The 19,828-nt window shown below is 38.1% G+C and overlaps 1 protein-coding gene across 1 annotated transcript in view; it reads left to right on the plus strand.

The window, feature by feature from the left end:
- The window catches only part of LOC308613163 (interferon-activable protein 203-like), a 48,163-nt gene that overhangs the window by 20,483 nt on the left and 7,852 nt on the right, over positions 1-19,828 (plus strand). The window contains exons 5-9 of the mRNA XM_081226204.1: positions 613-771; positions 2,267-2,434; positions 6,633-6,830; positions 9,297-9,716; positions 11,196-11,387. Of these exons, the coding sequence (XP_081082330.1) occupies positions 613-771; positions 2,267-2,434; positions 6,633-6,830; positions 9,297-9,716; positions 11,196-11,387 (1,137 nt within the window). The remainder of the gene's footprint in view (positions 1-612; positions 772-2,266; positions 2,435-6,632; positions 6,831-9,296; positions 9,717-11,195; positions 11,388-19,828) is intronic.

Here is a 19,828-nt window from a genome sequence, read left to right on the forward strand (position 1 = left end):
AAAGGAGATTTTACTGTGGCTTTTCTACTTGTTACCTTCTTATGAACACTTAGCTCTTTATTCATTTCTCAACATGCAAATAAATGAATCAGAGAAAAGGGGATCCAGGGCCAGAGTGAAAATTAATTTTAGAGCCAGTGAATTAATAGGTACTGATCACCCATTATGTTTCTGAACTACTGTACATTTTAAATTGTGTAATATAATTCCCTATGGTGGAAATATGAAATCATTACCCCTCTTTTAGATGTATATTAAAATAGCAATCAGATTAGGAAAACAGCTTGCCACAGCCTACTCAAAGAGATTAAATTCAAACTTAGATTTTCTAAATCCAAGTCCAGTGCTCCTCTTATCAACACAGAAGTGAATACAGGAATGACATGTATAAAATTTTCCTTGCTATTCGTATGAAGCCAACATACATGTGCACTGCTTACCTTCTGGCCATCTCTTCAGACAATGGACTATATGTAGTTCCCTGGAGTTCCCAAGGACATAAATTTTAGTATAATTAGAATCTAGTAATAAAAATTTGATTTGCTCAGTGGTAAAAATGTGTTTCTTTTATTATTGAAAAGTATTAACCAGAGGAAAAAACCCTACTTTCAGGAAAAGAAAACCACAAAAACTAAGGAATCTAAGAGGATGAATCTAAAGGAGCAGAGTAAGCTTCCAGGATTGATAGTAACCAGCACACAGTCAGCTGAGAGCCTTCCCCAGACTCCTCAAATGCTTCCACCAAACCCATCCAGCAGTTCCTCAACCAAGGTACCATTTTCCTGTTCCTAATACGTTCACCACCCTACATCATATTATAAGGATCCTCATGACCTTGAAAGAGTTTCTCAGTAATCCCTTATGATATAAAATTTCCTTAAATAATAAAAGCACCCATTAATTTATCAAATGCAGATATTGAGACCTCAATGTATTCTAAGTCTTGTAGCTTTTGGCAAGGTATGAATTTATGAAATAATTCCTGACCTCAAGAATGTAACTGTCTTATGTTTGGTCCTGAAATAGGGAATGGGAGTGGCCAGACAATTAGACATGACTATAAGTGTATGTTTCTCCCCTACATTTCAGTCTCCTTTCACCCCTTTCCCCTTAACCATGGGTCTAAACTAGTTCTCAGCATTATATGCTCTTTCCCATGTCAGGTGTTTGCACATAGGCTTTCTCCTTGATTGGGAATCCATTATCCCTTCTTGGAAGTCTCTTCTCTGGCTCAAATGCATTCAACCTTCAGGTACCAACCCGAATTCTTTCCCCAGGGAAGTCCTCACTGAAACAACCCCTTTCAAGAAAGGATCAGATACTCTTATTGTTTGCCTTCACAGGACGCTTTACTATTCTTTTATAGTACATATCACAGCTGTGATAACTCTACATTTTTCTTTTCTTCTAGACAAGGTGCTCAGATTATTGGTAACCTGTCCCAGAGGAAGACAAGACAGGGGTGGGAAAGTGATTTCACACCTGTAGACATTGACTCCTATTCCAATCTGCTTTTTGTTTTGCCCTGTGGTTATATGCAACCCAGGACTATGGAGCCTGTATTTGAGATGAATGGGCACTAAAAGATGGTCCCAAGACAACATGAAGGGTAGGCAAGAGCAGGATTTAAACCACTATTCTCTAACATAGTTTCTCACCTAAGACCCAAGCTGCCCTCTGACTCAGGCTGAATCCCCCCCCACCCCACCCCCACACACATGACTCTTGAAGACAGACCTCCCATATAAAGGGACTCTCTATTTTGGGTGTTGTTTCCTTGTTGTCATTTTTCTTTTTAGTTCCAAGAGTCCATATTTCATCCAGTAATCTTTCCCAAAATATCAGTAGGTTTCTAGGAGCCTGAAGAGCAGATATCAGAAACCCACTTGTGTATTTTCTTGATCAGAAAGTCATAGTTAATAAACATCCTTAAATGCAGCCATTTTGGACTGAGATTTGCTTCCCTTATAACCAGGGAAGTTTACCTTCCTGCTTTGGCCAGTTTGCATCAGATGTAGGACCTGGATTCCATTCCAAACCAATGAAATTTCACTTGAGCTTTTAATATTTGGAGAGTGGAATTTGTAATCCTAGTTGAGATAGGAGAAGGATAGGTAATACAGGTATCTGTATATGTGCTATTATTTCAGAAAAAAATTGAAAACTTAAGACTCTACATTAAAAAAAAGAAAAGAAATGATGTTGTGTTCTATGTGATTTTGAAAATCATTATCAAGAACTAAGGAAAAAATCTTTTTTTCTCGAGAAAAAAAATGACATAGCCACCAAAATTAATGACTTAAAAAGGAAGATCGTATCTCAGAAACAGAGTCAGTTTCCAGGAACTTCAGCAAGCAGCACATGCCCAACTGGGAGCAGTTGTCCAGTGAAGTCCATACCTCCACCAACACCATCCAGCAGTTTCTCCATCAAGGTACCTGCTTCCTGTTTCCATTCCTTGTACCTCCTACAACATAAGTACAAGAATTATCATAATCTCATTTCCCACAATTTACCATTTACTTATTTAATATAATCACTCATTCATTTTTTCGTGTATGTTTTGTGATCCCACTCTATTCTAACTCCTTGGCTATTTACAAAGCATGTATTTATGAAATAATCTCTAATTTTGAGAGGGTTACACTCTTGTGTTGAATAGAAAGAGGAGGGGAAGGTGACCAGACAAGTCAAGATTAATGTGTGTTCACCCTTACATTCCACTTTCCTTGGCCCTACTCCCCTTTGTTCACTGACCACATGATAGGGTTTATTTTCAAAGTTCTGTGCTCCTTCCCATGTCAGATGTTTTGACACGGACTGCTTTCTTTGTTTGGAATCACTTGTCCTGATTCACCACTGGTTCAGGTGTCTTCACCTTTCAGGTGCAAACCTGAATCTCTTCCTCATACAAGTCCTCACTGATACCCCCCTCCCAGAATACATTAGGTATTCCTCTTTTTTAAAAAAATAAGTTTATTTATTTATCTACATTTTATTTTTGGCTGCGTTGGGTCTTTGTTGCGGTTAGTGGGGGCTACTCTTCATTGTGGTGTGTGGGCTTCTTATTGCAGTGGCTTCTCTTGTTGCAGAGCACGGGCCCTAGGTGTGCAGACTTCAGTAGTTGTGACTCGCGGGCTCAGTAGTTGCAGCTCACAGGCTCTAGAGCGCAGGCTCAGTAGTTGTGGTGCATGGACTTAGTTGCTCTGTGGCATGTGGGATCTTCCTGGACCAAGGCTTGAACCCATGTCCCCTGCATTGACAGGCAATTCTTAATGGCTGTGCCACCAGGGAAGTCCTAGGTATTCCTTTTGTTTGCTTTCAAAGATCCGTTTCCTTTTCCTGTTTAGCACTTATCGCAACTGTAATAAATGTACATTTTTCTTTGTTACTATACTATAACATCAGTTATAAGGTGCCTGTCAACTGAAGAAAAATGCACAACCTAAAAGTTGAGAGTTATGTTTTATTCAGCAGACAACATGAGGACTTAAGCAGGGGACACAGAATCTCAGATAGGCCTGACAGACTGCTCTGAAGAAGCAAGGGGGTAGCCAGGATGTATAGGAGGTTTTTCAACAAAACCAGGTAGTTGGAACATCAAAAGATTACTGTTAATAAAGACAGCCAGATATCTCAAGTTAAGGAATTTGGCACTTTTCTATGTATAGGAAGATGCAAGAGTCTGAACTCACTGAAATCATTCCTTTGCTATGAACCTCAGCTATCTGGGGCCAGTCTCCTGTGCTTTCTCATGCTGAGTTTCCTCAAGGTGCACCATCAGGGTTGGCTGCAGCAGTTGACTGCTAGATGGCATCCTGTTTCTATCCTGAGTTCCCTCAGGGCTTACCATCGGGGCAGCTGTAATGTGATGGCTTGATGGCTGCAGCATCCTTCGTTTACTGATGTGGCAGGCCATAGTTTTCATTCACAGTGCCCTCTCCCAGCAAATACCAGATGAGAATGGAAAAGTGAGTACACACGTGTGTATCAGCTCCTATCCTAGCCTGCCTTTGTTCTGCCCTGATATGACCCCTGTGCTTATCATCACACTGGGATACAATGCCTATTTCTGCAGCAAATAAGCAAGTGACTGAGGAATAGGCAAAATTAGTATTTAAATCACTATTCTCTAAAATAGTTTGTCACCCAAGTTCCAAGCTGCTGAGGCTGAAGCCCTCTATGCAAATCCATGCATACCAGTTGAAGACAGATTTCTTCTGACAAGATTTTTCAAATTTTGTTATTGTTTTTATTACTGTTACCTCCAATAATTAATAATTCCTCACATAGTCTCTCTTTGTTTTATTTATGGGATGGAGCTAGTAATCTGTGCCTGTTTGCCTCTAGGTCCAGCTGGCCTTGGTCTAGTCATTGAAACCTCAGGCTCACAGTCTCTCTGCTACGACAATGACTTACGTGGACATCCCTAGACAACCTTATTTTTCTTTTTTTTTAACGTCTTTATTGGAGTATAATTGCTTTACAATGTGTGTTAGTTTCTGCTGTGTAACAAAGTGAATCAGCTATACGTATACATATATCCCCATATCCCCTCCCTTTTGCAAGACAACCCTATTTTTCTATGCATACAGGCTTAGAATTGACACTTTCTAAGGTCCCATCTGCCTAAACTTGTGACATAGTCATTTCTACTTTCATAGGAATCATTCTGCTGCTCCTAAAACTCCTTGGAACACAGGAATCCCAGGGAGGCTCATCTGTCCTTTTGGCCTCATACACCTAAACACACCATTCAGTCATTTCTTCTTTGGGGCCCAGCCACCTCTGTAGGAGACCTGGCACAAAGAGGATCTGACCCATTCTGTCTTTGATTCATCAGGGGAAAGAGCAGGAAAGCCTTGCTCTTCTTCATCATGGAGTCTCCCAACTATTTTCTTTGTAATATAGGCTCTGTTTGGGATTCAAAGACAAAAGCAGACCAATATTTTCTTTGATTCCTGCTGCTATGTCTCCCAAGTAGCAAACAGCACACATTGGCATGATTCAAGAACAGGGTAGAGTGGTGAAGGAAATAAGCCAAGGGAAAAAATTCAATTACTATTTTTAAATATTATCCAGCCATATAGTATGTTTTAGGGACCTAAATCCTACTGTTATGATGGAAGTTTTTGGTTTAACCGATTGTAAAAAATGAACAAGATGCTCTTGTCAATGAAATTAAATTACTAAATGTAGCAGAAGTGAATAGAGAAGCTTCTTTAATAAAGTGCTTCCCATACCTCCTCTATATTGGGTTTCCATCAAGAAGGCCAACATTAAGCATGAAACATCTGTGGATCAGAGCAAAAATAGAAAGCCCTGTGTCTACTGTAAAATAATAATGTAGTGATATTTCTAGGTAATGAGCATTTAATGGTGCTAGACTCTAAAACCTGTGTTCTTTGTGTACATTATCTCATTTGTTCTTCATAACGTCACACGAGGATGCTATTGTTAATCCCATTTTACATATGAGAAAACTGAAGTTCTTAGAGGTTAGAAATCTTCTCCAAGGTCATGCAGAAAGTGAATGTTAGAGCCAGGATTCAAATGTAGCCTAACTGAATTCTAAAACTTGAGCATTTAATTTCATATATTGTAGTATAGATGCTATAATATCTGACATTTATTTGTAAAAATTTATGTCAGATAATGTTATATCTCATATTTGTTTCCATTGCCCAGGCTCTTAAGCCTTCTAATGAGGAATGAAGCGACAAGGAAGGTCAGAGGGTATTCTAATCAAGTAGCTGCATGCCAGAGACAGGCATTTTAAGCAGCTCCCTCATCTACAATTTTATCAACAACTGATACTTTATGGATTGGTTAAATGAATGCTAGAAGTGGTAAGAACTGTGGCAATTCTATACTGCAGAATGTTAGAAATGGTCTTTCATCAGTGAAACCAAAGATAGTCAAAATAAATGATTTTACAGACACTTCCTGCCCTGGCTTAAACAATTATAAAAATCCATGTAACTGAGAATGCCCTGGGTGAAATTGTGAATGAGTCTGTTTATTGCTGAGAACTACGAAAGATTTGGTTGCTTGATAGAGACTAGGTAGATAGCAGAATCCTGCCTCTGGAATTTGAGACAATGTCTCTGGTATGCTGATAAACAAAGCATTCAAATGGATGCAGACCTGGGTTTCCTGGATTTGAAGAGTAGATGATAGAAACCAATTTGTTTATTTGGTAAATATATAAGGTAATGAAGACTTAGTTAATAAAATGTCCATAAGTACAGCCAACATTGTTCAGAGATGTGCTTCCATTATAACCTGGTAGAGTTTTCTACTAATAAATTACTCCAAGTGTTGTCTTGGTGAAGTTGATACAGGCCAGTTTGCAGCAGAGGTAGAGCCAGAATTCCAAAACAGACCGATGAAATTTTGATCACCTGAGTTTTTAACATTTGCAGAGAGAAGTTTGCAATCCTGGTTGGACTCCAAGCTGGGGAGGTGTTGAGGGTATCTGAAGATATACTATTATTCCAGAGCAAATTGGCAGAGTGAAGATCCTGTGTTGTGTGTGTGTGCGAGAGACAGACAGACAGATAGAGACAGAGAGAGATAGAGGGTAAGAGAGAAATGTTATGGTTCATCTGATATTGAAAACCATTAACCAGGAAGAAGAAAATACATATTTTTGGATTCAAAAAATAGAAGACACAACCAATAAAACACTTGACTCTGAGAAAAGGAAATTATGCCTGGAGCAGAGTCAGCTTCCACAATGTGCAAACCCCAGCATAATCCCAAATGAGGACTGCCTTCAGACTCTTCAGATGCTGTCACCAACCTCATCCAGCAGTTCCTCAACCAAGGTACCAGGCTCCTGTTTTCAGTATTTTCCCTCCCTACAACATAATGACAGCGTTCTCTAGAACCATAAAGGAACTTCACACTAATCCCCTATGACATACAATTCTTTATTAATTAGATCACACGTATTGTTATTGAGTGTGTATTTTGAGATCCTACCTACATTCAAATTCGGACTCTTATTATGCTGCCTTTTGCATTAGGATATTCTATGACCTAGTGTGCACATAAATCATTCCTCTTCAGTCATGGGTATAACTAGTAATTTGTTTGTTTAATTTTATTTCTGTGTTTCTCTCAATATACCATGAGTGAGAGAGCTTAGGGTGCAGTAAGGTGGAGAAATACAGAAACAAACAAAGCACTATCACCAATTCTTTCTTTTTTTTTAAATTATGGAAGTAATATCATCTGAGAAATTTAGGAAAGGCAGATACATAGACAAAAATAGTTAATTTTAACTATCTGAAATCTCCCTTCTATCAAATGCCATATTTTGGTAAACAGTCTTTCTGATTTTACCTTTTGTTATATATATACAAAGAATATCAATTTGTTCCAGGTTGATCACATTACACATATTTTTCTATAATTCAATTTTTTTCTTTCACCTGCTATATCTTGAAGTGCTACTTAATTCAATAAGTATAGATTTAAATTATTACTTTAACATAAGAGAATAACTATTTTTAAAATTTTATAAATTTAAAAATAATCCTTTACTATTTGACTTTTGGCTATTTCCAGTATTCTCTACACACACAATGAACATAATAAGAACATGTGTCCATCAGGTCTTCTTTCATGACCCTGAGTATAGATACATAATTTCTTCCTTAAGTCCTGTGCACTTCTTGTCAAGGTGCTGCTGTTGTTACTAGTATGAGATTTGTTGTTACTGATTAACTTGGCCTGGGAATGAACATTCAGATATAGGAAGAATTGGCCACAGTGATGAGAAATCAGAGTTAAGCCCCATGACCTCCAGGCTGTGGCCTGTATAATGGTACAAGTCAGATGACATGGAGCACTGCTGGTCTGTGGAGGCAGCTGACCTGTGTCCATGAACTGGTCCCTAGAACTCCCATGGCCCCCCCTTGCCTTCACGCTTCTTACAGATCAGTAGCCTCCCCTCCAATTCAAACTGCTCTCCTGAAACTCAGAAATGGTGCAGGCACTGGGTAGACAGGGCCATAGAAAAGTCCCCTGACATCTGACTTCTCCTTTGGCATTCTTCTCCTAAGGGTCCTGCCATTATTCTAACAGGGATGTGTAGAGGAGGAAAAGCAATTTCCCCTCTACCTTTCTGAGTTCTTGGCTGAGACCCCTGTATTAAAGCAAAGACTGTCAAGAAAAAACTAGCAGAAGTTTATTAACAGGTATACCTCGTCTATACATAGAAGAGACCCAGGAAGAATGAGTAACTCCCTGAGGTGGCCTAAGCCACCAGCTTAAATACCATCTTTAGTGAAGACAGAAGAAAGGAAAGTGTGGGGAGGCCAGTTATGTGGAGGTTACCAGGAAAAGCAGGAAAAACAAGGGTGATGTTTGTTATGCAAACTTAAGTCAGTTTCTCCTCTGGTGATAGTATTCTCTTGAGATTTAGAGTCTTCCTTCTCTTCCTAGTACACAGGGGCAGACACCCTTAGAAATGGAGATTTAATTTATAAATACACATTTCCCTTACAAAAGGGCAACTTTCTTTCTGGTTTCAGAGCTTCCTCTATGTATGTTGTTTTTCAAAATAATCAGCTTAAGATAATCCTGTGCCAAAGAAACATATTTTGGGGTGGCTGATTCTGCTATTCTTCAAAACATCCTTTATCCAGGACATTTCCAAATTCAGGAGGTTCATGGGATTTTTTCCAGAGACTTTCTACTAACCCTTTTTCAACATAACACTGCTTTCCTGAAAAGGGACTTTCTAATTTGGGTCTTTAAATTGCCACATCTACTGGGATGAGGTCAATGGATTCTGACTGGAGCCATTCCCTACTCTCAGTGCTATCAAGGGCAATTTATTTTCATCCAAATTTGTATCTTATCTTGGGCACTGAAATGAGTTGATGGGATAATTTAAGATGATTTTTTCATCCTCATCTCTACTAGAAATCACTACACAACAGCATTGCTATTTCCCACTGCCTCTGTACTCTACATAGCTCTTCCTGGGAGAAATAGTTCTTTCCTTGAGTTAATACCTTTTAAAGATAAGTATTCTTCCTACCACACTCATAAAACAATGAAAAAGAGAAAAATCACTGTTTAAATTGTCTCCATACATTCCATTAGATTATATATACCATGTCAGTGATCTTTGTCTAGGTTCTTTTTGTTTTTTTGTTTTTTTTCCCAACTCCACCTAATTATGTTCTTTGTTGAGGTCAACATTTAGCCGTAGATGATTCTCATTAGAGAGTGAATCCTTTTCTTAATTGTGCCTGTTTTTGGTGTATACTTCTATGTAGAAACCAAGATTGAAGGCTGTACCTAAAGAAGCTTCCAGAGAGGAGGGCTTCCAGAGGGGGCCCAAAGAAGTGATGGTGCTGAAAGCAACGGAACCATTTACATATGATTTCAGAGAAGGCGAGAGGAAGATGTTTCATGCCACAGTGGCTACTGAGAGCCAGTTCTTCCAAGTGAAGGTTTATCATGTTGACCTGAAGGAGAAGTTCATCCCAAAGAAAATCATTGCCATATCAGATTATTTTGGCCGCAATGGGTTCCTGGAGGTGTTCAATGCCTCATCCGTGTCTGATGTTAACCCTGAACGAAAGATGGAGATCTCTAAAAGACTGATTAAAAACGCAAATGCAACTCCTAAAATCAGTCATCTTTACTCACAAGCTCTAGGAACATTTGTGAATGGGGTGTTTCTGGTGCATAAGGTAAGCCCACACCATTGTTTTGCAATATTTCTTCTGCAACCTCGGAACATAAAAGTCTTAGCTGCTGAATGAATTTGGTTAACTTCATAAACACAGAAAGTCAAAGCCCCCCTGACCAGGGATAGCTGGGTGCTGTCTTCCCACTTCAGAATATAACATAGACAATCTCTTAACATTCTTCTTCCCAAGGTAACAGCATGCAAGTCCTTCAGAAATCATGGCATTTTAACAGCTGTGCTAATCCATTCATAGCCACCTGAGCCAGTAAAGGGCAGAGTTTATATCTCTCTCTATATATAGATACGTACAAATCTATATCCATCTATATATGTTTATATATATATATATAGAGAGAGAGGTGGGGGGTGGGGAGAGAGAACTCTCCTTCTGGTTTTGTTTCTTTGAGTTCTACCTCACCTGTTTCAGTGACAGTTTAACTTAATTGTGAATAAAGAATTGCCCTTCCAAGCTTGGATTTCAACTGTGACAACCAGAGTCAGAAATCAATAGACTACTTTGCCCTAGAATCAGCTCTTATCCACGGTTAGCTAAGATTCTGATCATTTGACCTCTAAAGTGTTCTCACTTCTTCACATTCATTCATCAAAAATTGTTGAGCAAAAATCCTTGGCATTAACTAATAAGAGAAATATGGATGTTGAAAACACTAGAAAAATCAAGTCGTTTCATTCCACAATATATTAATATGGCAATAAAATGCAGAATTTTGCTGAATTCTTAGAATGACCTCCAGCTCATAGGTATTTCAGTCCCAACACATCATAGAAATACTAAGGTTAGCTGACCTAACCGTTATGTGAAGTATTGTTTCATATTCCATTATATATGTCTTCTAGGGTGGCTCTTTACCTATCCCCCTGTTGTTTTCCATACACTGTTTAAGTGACTGTGCACACATGTGCATTTTTAGAATTAATGAGTAAAGTAAGTGATATTGAAATTAGAACAATGGAAGTAGATGATCTAGATTCAAGATTGGGCAGATTAGGGAAGAATGAATAAATAGAGAAGACAGAGGAAAGAATTACATATTGAAATAATAATCTGCTTAAGGGGGATTTGCAACCATCTTTTTGAGACTCATAATAAGACATGAATGGCCTTTGTTCTCAGGGAGATCCAAAGAAACCTGTGAAGCTTATCAGTCCACACTGTATCCAAGTTTCTTAAGAAATCTCAGCTATTCTGAGATGGGAGCAGGAAAAATTAGGAAAGTAATCCAGTTTTCTAGAAGAACCCAGCACACAAAGACTTAAAGGAAGGAAAGATAGAAAGAGAATTTAAATGGGAGGATAAACTGAACAAGATATCTTACACTATTTGGTACCTGTAATTCTGGACCTCCAGCTCATAGTAACTGGTCTGAGACAACAGTTTCCACTAACACCCTATATTTTTCAAAGTTGTGGAAATTCCTGATCCAGTTCTCAGAAGATGGATGCTAATTTTCTTTTGCAGAAATTGGTATGTAATGAATGCATATATTATGAAATACAAGATAATACAGGTGTGATGGAAGTCCTGGTTTATGGACAACGACTGACCAGAATCAGCTGTGAGAAAGGCGATAGACTTGGACTCATCTGCTTTGAATTGGCATTAAGTGGGGATAAGAGGCAGCTGAGATCCATAATTCACAGTTTCATCAAGGTGAGATCTTCTGGGGGGTCATTATTGTTCCAAAGTAGAAGTCTTTACGAAAATTAGACTGCTGTTACTACGGAGAGTCCAGCAGGTGGAACAAGAACTAATTTTTGCCATTTAGTGGGTGTAAAGTTTCTTTTCATTATTCTTTTTTTAATGATATTTTTAAATTTATTTTTTTGTATTGAAGTATAGTTAATTTACAATGTTTTCTTAGTTTCAAGTGTACAACAAAGGGGACCAGTTATACACACACACACACACACACACACACACACACACACATATATATATATATATTCATTTTCAGATTCTTTTCCATTATAGGTTATTACAAAATATTGAGTATAGTTCTCTGTGCTATACAGTAGGTCCTCGTTTACCTATTTTATAGATAATTATGTGCATATGTTAATCCCAAACTCCTAATTTACTTCTGCTTCTCCCACTGCTATCTTCTTTGGTAACCATAAGTTTGTTTGCTATGTCTGTTAGTCTACTTCTGTTTTGTAAATAAGTTCATTTGTATCATTATTTTAGATTCCACATATAAATAATAACATATGATAGTTGCCTTTCTCTGACTACTTCACTTAGTATGATAATCTCTAGGTCCGTCCATGTTGCTGCAAATGGCATTATTTCATTCTTTTTATGGCTGAGTAGTATTCCGTTGTATATATGTACCACATCTTCTTTATCCATTCATTTGTCGATGGACATTTAGGTTGGTTCCGTGTACTGGCTATTGTAAGTAGTGCTGCAATGAACATTGTGGTACATGTCTCTTTTTGAATTATGGTTTTCTCAGGGCATATGCCCAGTAGTGGGATTGCTGGGTCATATGGTAACTCTCTTTTTAGCTTTTTAAGGAACCTCCATACTGTTCTCCATAGTGGCTGCACCAATCTACATTCCCAACAACAGTGTAAGGAAGGTTTCTTTTTCTCCACACCCTCTCCAGCATTTGTTACTTTAACTTTTTTTTTCTTTACATTATCTCATTTAATCCACATAGTATCTTTTTTTAATATATTTTTATTGGAGTATAATTGCTTTACAATACTGTGTTCATTTCTATTGTATACCTAAGTGAATCAGTCATATGCATATATGTCTTTCCCTCTTGAGCCTCCCTCTCATCCACCCTATCCCACTCCTCTAGGTCATCATCCTCTTTTCCATAGTGGTTGTATCAATTTACATTCTCACCAACAGTGCAGCAAGGTTTCCTTTTCCCCACACCCTTTCCAGCATTTATTGTTTCTAGATTTTTTGATAATGGCCATTCTGACCGGTGTGAGGTGATACCTCATTGTAGTTTTGATTTGCATTTCTCTAATAATTAGTGATGTTGAGCATCTTTTCATGTGCCTCTTGGCCATCTGTATGTCTTACTTGGTGAAATGTCAATTTAGGTATTCTGCTCAATTTTTAATTAGATTTTTTTTTGATATTGAGCTCCATGAGCTGTTTGCATATTTTGGAGATTAATCCTTTGTCTGTTGTTTCATTTGCAAATATTTTCTCCCATTCTGAAGGTTGTCTTTTTGTCTTGTTTATGGTTTCCTTTGCCGTGCAGAAGCTTTTAAGTTTAATTAAGTCCCATTTGTCTTTTTTTGTTTTTTTTTTCTATTATGCTAGGAGGTGGGACAAAAAAGATCTTGCTGTGGTTTATGTCAAAGGGTGTTTTTCCTATGTTTTCCTCTAAGAGTTTTATAGTGTCTGGTCTTACATTTATGTCTTTAATCCATTTGGAGTTTATTTTTGTGTATGGTGTTAGGTAGTGCTCTAATTTAATTCTTTTACATGTAGCTGTCCAGTTTTCCCAGCACCACTTATTGAAGAGGCTGTCTTTTCTCCATTGTATGTTCTTGTTTCCTTTGTTGTAAATTAGGTGACCATACGTGCGTGAGTTTATCTCTGGGCATTCTATCCTTACCATTGATCTATATATCTGTTTTTGTGTCAGTACCATACTATCTTGATTACTGCAGCTTTGTGGTATAGTTTGAAGTCGGGGAGCCTTATTCCTCCAACCCCATTTTTCTTTCTCAAGATTGCTTTGGCAACTCAGGGTCTTTTGTGTTGCTTACAACTTGTAAAACTTTTTGTTCTAATTCGGTGAAGAATGCCATTGGTAGTTTGATAGGGATTGCATTGAATCTGTAGATTGCTTTTGATTCTTCCAGTCCAAGGACATGGTATATTTCTCCATCTGTTTATGTCATCTTTGATTTCTTTCTTCAGTGTTTTATAGTTTTCTGAGTACAAATCTTTCACCTCCTTAGGCAGGTTTATTCCTAGGTACTTTATTCTTTCTGTTGCAATTGTAAATGGGAGTGTTTCCTTAATTTCTCTTTCTGATTTTTCATTGTTGGTGTATAGGAATGCCAGAGATTTCTGTGCATTAATTTTGTATCCTGCAACCTTAGCAAATTCATTGATTAGTTCTATTAGTTTTCTGGTGGCATCTTTAGGATTTTTTATGTATAGTATCATGTCATCTGCAAACAGTGACAGTATTACTTCTTCTTTTCCAATTTGTATTCTTTTTCTTTCTTTTTCTTCTCTGATTGCCATGGCTAGGACTTCCAAAAATATGTTGAATAATAAGAGTGGCAAGAGTGGACATCCTTGTCTTGTTCCTGATCTTAGTGGAAATGCTTTCAGTTTTTCACCATTGAGTATGATGTTTGCTGTGGGTTTGTCATATATGGCCTTTATTATTTTAGGTAGGTTCCCTCTAAACCCATTTTCTGGAGAGTTTTTATCATAAATAGGTGTTGAGTTTTGTCAGAAGCTTTTCGGCATCTATTGAGATGTTCATATGGTTTTTATTCCTTAATTTGTTAATGTGGTGTATCACATTGATTGATTTGCATATATTAAAGAATCCTTGCATCCCTGGGATGAATCCCACTTGACTGTGGTGTATAATCCTTTTAATGGGTTGTTGTATTCTGTTTGCTAGTATTTTGTTCAGGATTTTTGCATCTATGTTCATCAGTGATATTGGTCTATAATTTTATTTTTTGGGGATATCTTTTTCTGGTTTTGGTATCAGGGTGATGGTGGCTTTCTAGAATGAATTTGGGAGTGTTTCTCCCTCTGCAATTTTTAGAAGCATTTGAGAAGGATCAGTGTTAGCTCTTCTCTAAATGTGTGATAGAATTCACCTGTGAAACCATCTGGTCCTGGACTTTCATCTTTTGGAAGATTTTTAATTATGGTTTCAATTTCATTACTTGTGATAAGTCTGTTTATATTTTCTAATTCTTCCTGGTTCAGTCTTGGAAAATTGTACCTTTCCAAGAATTTGTCCATTTCTTCCTGGCTGTCCATTTTATTGGCATAAAGTTGTTGGTAGTAGTCTCTTATATTACTTTGTATTTCTGCAGTGTCAGTTGTGATTTCTCCCTTTTCATTTCTAATTTTATTGATTTGCATACTCTCCCTTTTTTTTTCTTGATGAGTCTGGCTAAGGGTTTATCAATTTTGTCTATCCTCTCAAAGAACCAAGTTTTAGTTTTATTGATCCTTGCTATTGTTTTCTTCATTTCTATTTCATTTATTTCTACTCTGATCTTTATGATTTCTTTCCTTCTACTGACTTTGTGTTTTCTTTGTTCTTTCTCTAGTTGTTTTAAGTGTACAGTTAGATTGTGTATTTGAGATTTTTCTTGTTTCTTGAGGTGATATTGAATTGCTATAAACTTCCCTCTTTGAACTGCTTTTGCTGCATCCCATAGGTTTTGGGTCGATGTGTTTTCATTGTCATTTATTTCTATGTACTTTTTTATTTCTTCTTTGATTTCTTCAGTGGTCTCTTGGTTATTTAGTAGTGCACTGTTTAGCCTCCATGTGTTTGTGTTTTTTCAGTTTTTTTTTTCCTGTAATTGATTTCCAATCTCATAGTGTTTCATCAGAAAAGATGCTTGATATAATTTCAATTTTCTTAAATTTTACAAGGCTTGATTTGTGTCCAAAGATGTGATGTATCCTGGAGAATGTTTCGTGTGCACTTGAGAAGAAAGTGTATTATGCCACTTTTGGGTGGAATGGTCTATAAATACCAATTAAATCTATCTGGTCTATTGTGTCATTTAAAGCTTGTGTTTCCTAATTTATTTTCTGTTTAGATGATATGTCCATTGGTGTAAGTGTGGTGTTAAAGTCCCCTACTATTATTGTGTTACTGTCGATTTCTCCTTTCATGGCTGTTAACATTTGCCTTATATATTGAGGTGCTCCTATGTTGGGTGCATAAACATTTATAATTGTTATGTCTTCTTCTTGGATTGATCCTTTGATCATTATGTAGTGTCCTTCCTTATCTCATGTAACAGTCTTTATTTTAAAGTCTATTTTATCTGATATGAGTATTGCTATTCCAGCTTTCTTTTGATTTCCATTTTCATAGGATATCTTTTTCCATCCCTTCACTTTCAGTCTGTATGTGTCCCTAGGTCTTAAGTGGGTCTCTTGTAGACAGCATATATATGGGTCTTATTTTTGTATTCATTCAGCCAGTCTGTGTCTTTTGATTGGGGCATTTAATACATTTACATTGAAAGTTATTATTGATATGTATGCTTTTATTACCATTTTAAAAATTGTTTTGGCTTTGTTTTTTTGGGTCTTTTTCTTCTCTTGTTTTTCCCACTTAGAGAAGTTTCTTTAGCATTTGTTGTAAAGCTGGTTTGGTGGTGCTGAGTTCTCTTAGCTTTTGCTTGTCTGAAAGCTTTTGATTTCTTGTTAAATCTGAATGTGATCCTTGCTGGGTAGAGTAATATTGGTTGTAGGTTTTTCTCTTTCATCACTTTAAGTATATCCTGCCACTCCCTTCAGGCCAGCAGAGTTTCTGCTGAAAAATCTGCATATGGGGATTCCTTTGTATATTATCTTTGCTTTTCCCTTGCTGCACTTAATATTTTTTCTTTGAATTTAATTTTTGTTAGTTTGATTAATATGTGTCTTGGTGTGTTTTTCCTAGGGTTTATCCTGTATGGGACTCTCTCTGCTTCCTGGACTTGGGTGACTATTTCCTTTCCCATGTTAGGGAAGTTTTTGACTATAATCTCTTCAAATATTTTCTCAGACTGTTTCTTTTTCTCTTCTTCTTCTGGGACCCTTATAATGTGAATGTTGGTCCATTTAGTGTTGTCCCAGAGGTCTCTGAGATAGTCTTCAATTCTTTTCTTTTCTTTTTCTTTTCTTTCTATTATGCTCCTCAGCAGTTATTTCCACCATTTTGTCTTCCAGCTCACTTATTTGTTCTTCTGCCTCAGTTATTCTGTGATTGATTCCTTCTAGTGTATTTTTCATTTCAGTAATTGTGTTGTTCATCTCTCTTTGTTCTTTATTTCTCCTAGATCTTTGTTAAATGTTTCTTGTATTTTCTCAATCTGTGCCTCCATTCTATTTCCAAGATTCTGGATCATTTTTGCTATCATTACTCTGAATTCTTTTTCAGGTACATTGTGTATTTCCTCTTCATTTATTTGGTGTTGTAGGTTTTTTACCTTCCTTCTTCATCTGTGACATATTTTTTTGCCATCTCATTTTTTTTTTTAATTAGTGGGATGGTGTTCCTGTCTTACTTGCTGTTTGGCCTGAGGCTTCCAAAACTGAAGTTTGTAGGCTGTTGGGTAGAGCTGGGTCTTCGTGCTGAGATGAGGACCTCTGTGAGACCTCAGTTTGATGAATATTCCCTGGGATCTGAGATTCTCTGTTAGCCCAGTGGTTTGGACTTGGAGGTCCCACCGCAGGAGCTTCTACCCGACCCCTGGCTCATAAACCAAGATCCTGCAAACCATGTAGGGTGGCAAAAAAAAAAAAAAGAGAGAGAGAGAGAGAGAACAATAACAATGTAAAAAATAAAATTGGACCAGAAACTAACAGATATGTTAGAAAGAACATAAAAATAAAAATATAAATGAATTATCAACTGGAAGGTACAACAGTACCACAATAGTAAAAAAGAGGAGGAGGGAAAAGAAAAAAAATTTAAAAAGGAAAAAAAGAAAAAAAAGAAAAAAAAATAGGTGGAAAAGGCCTTGACTGTGGAGGGTAGGGCCTAAGCAAGGGCAAGGTTTGGGCAGTGGCCAGGGACTATGCTTAGGACCCACAGTGCTGGAAAAGGCTCTGGGAACAGTGGGGGGTGGGGCCTTGGCTCAACCGAACAGAGGTCTCAGAGGGCAGGGGACCTCACCTTGGAGCCCAGTGGGCTTCCTGAACTTGAGTGGGTGGGGCAAACACCCTCCTCTCCTCTCCTGCTCCTCCCTCCCAGAGGGCACCTCCTGCCTGCCTCTCCTGATCTCCCTAACCTCCCTCCTATGCCCTCAAGGACCCACGTGGCCTGGAGGGGCCTTTGGAGGGCAGGGCATTGGCCTGGGAGCTCAGCAGTCTCCCCGGGCCCAAGTGAGTGAGGCAATCGCCCTCCAGCCCTCTCCAGCTCCTCCTCCCAGAGGGCCCCTCCCACCTGCCTCTCCTGATCTCCCTGTCCTCAGGGGCACCGATCCTGTCTGGCCTCCCCCTTCAGTCCCCCCACATCCTACCCATTCACTTCGGGGTTCCTCCATCTCCTTGGGTGTCAGGGTCCTCCACCAGCAGCAGGCAGCCTCCCTAGTTGTGGGGAGATGGTAACTCGGTGTCTTCCCATACCGCCACCTTGACTCCGCCCCCTTGTAATCTTTTTAATGATTGCCATTCTGACTGGTGTGAGGTTACACTTCGTTATAGTTTTGATTTGCATTTCTCTAATAATTAGCAATATAGAGCATCTTTTTATGAGTTTGTTGGCCATTATATGTCTTCTTTAGAGAAATGTCTATTTAGGTCCTCTGCCCTTTTTTTTTTTATTAGTTTCTGCTTTATAACGAAGTGAATCAGTCATACATATACATCTGTTCCCATATCCCTTCCATCTTGTGTCTCCCTCCCTCCCACCCTCCCTATCCCACCCCTCCAGGCGGTCACAAAGCACCGAGCTGATCTCCCTGTGCTATGTGGCTGCTTCCCACTAGCTATCTACCTTACGTTTGGTACTGTATATAGGTCCTTGCCTCTCTCTCGCTTTGCCACAGCTTACCCTTCCCCCTCCCTATATCCTCAAGTCCATTCTCAAGTAGGTCTGTGTCTTTATTCCTGTTTTACCCCTAGGTTCTTCATGACTTTTTTTTCTTAAATTCCATATATATGTGTTAGCATACGGTATTTGTCTTTCTCTTTCTGACTTACTTCACTCTGTATGACAGACTCTAGGTCTATCCGCCTCATTACAAATAGCTCAATTTCGTTTCTTTTTATGGCTGAGTAATATTCCATTGTATATATGTGCCACATCTTCTTTACCCATTCATCCGATGATGGACACTTAGGTGGTTTCCATCTCCGGGCTATTGTGAATAGAGCTGCAATGAACATTTTGGTACATGTCTCTTTTTGAATTATGGTTTTCTCAGGGTATATGCCTAGTAGTGGGATTGCTGGGTCATATGGTAGTTCTATTTTTAGTTTTTTAAGGAACCTCCATACTGTTCTCCATAGTGGCTGTACCAATTCACATTCCCACCAGCAGTGCAAGAATGTTCCCTTTTCTCCACACCCTCTCCAGCATTTATTGTTTCTAGATTTTTTGATGATGGTCATTCTGACTGGTGTGAGATGATATCTCATTGTAGTTTTGATTTGCATTTCTCTAATGATTAATGATGTTGAGCATTCTTTCATGTGTTTTTTGGCAGTATGTATATCTTCTTGGAAGAAATGTCTATTTAGGTCTTCTGCCCATTTTTGGATTGGGTTGTTTGTTTTTTTGCTATTGAGCTGCATGAGCTGCTTATAAATTTTGGAGATTAATCCTTTGTCAGTTGCTTCATTTGCAAATATTTTCTCCCATTCTGCGGGTTGTATTTTGGTCTTGTTTATGGTTTCCTTTGTTGTGCAAAAGCTTTGAAGTTTCATTAGGTCCCATTTTTTATTTTTGTTTTTATTTCCATTTCTCTAGGAGGTGGGTCCAAAAGGATCTTGCTGTGATTTATGTCATAGAGTGTCCTGCCTATGTTTTCCTCTAAGAGTTTGATAGTTTCTGGCCTTACATTTAGGTCTTTAATCCATTTTGAGCTTATTTTTGTGTATAGTGTTAGGGAGTGATCTAATCTCATACTTTTACATGTACCTGTCCAGTTTTCCCAGCACCACTTATTGAAGAGGCTGTCCTTCTCCACTGTACATCCTGCCTCCTTTATCAAAGATAAGTTGACCATATGTGCGTGGGTTTATCTCTGGGCATTCTATCCTGTTCCATTGATCTATCTTTCTGTTTTTGTGCCAGTACCATACTGTCTTGATTACTGTAGCTTTGTAGTATAGTCTGAAGTCAGGGAGCCTGATTCCTCCAGCTCCGTTTTTCATTCTCAAGATTGCTTTGGCTATTCGGGGTC

This window comes from Mesoplodon bidens (assembly GCF_964165515.1).
Source record: "Mesoplodon bidens genome assembly, chromosome: 2".
Taxonomy (NCBI): domain Eukaryota; kingdom Metazoa; phylum Chordata; class Mammalia; order Artiodactyla; family Ziphiidae; genus Mesoplodon; species Mesoplodon bidens.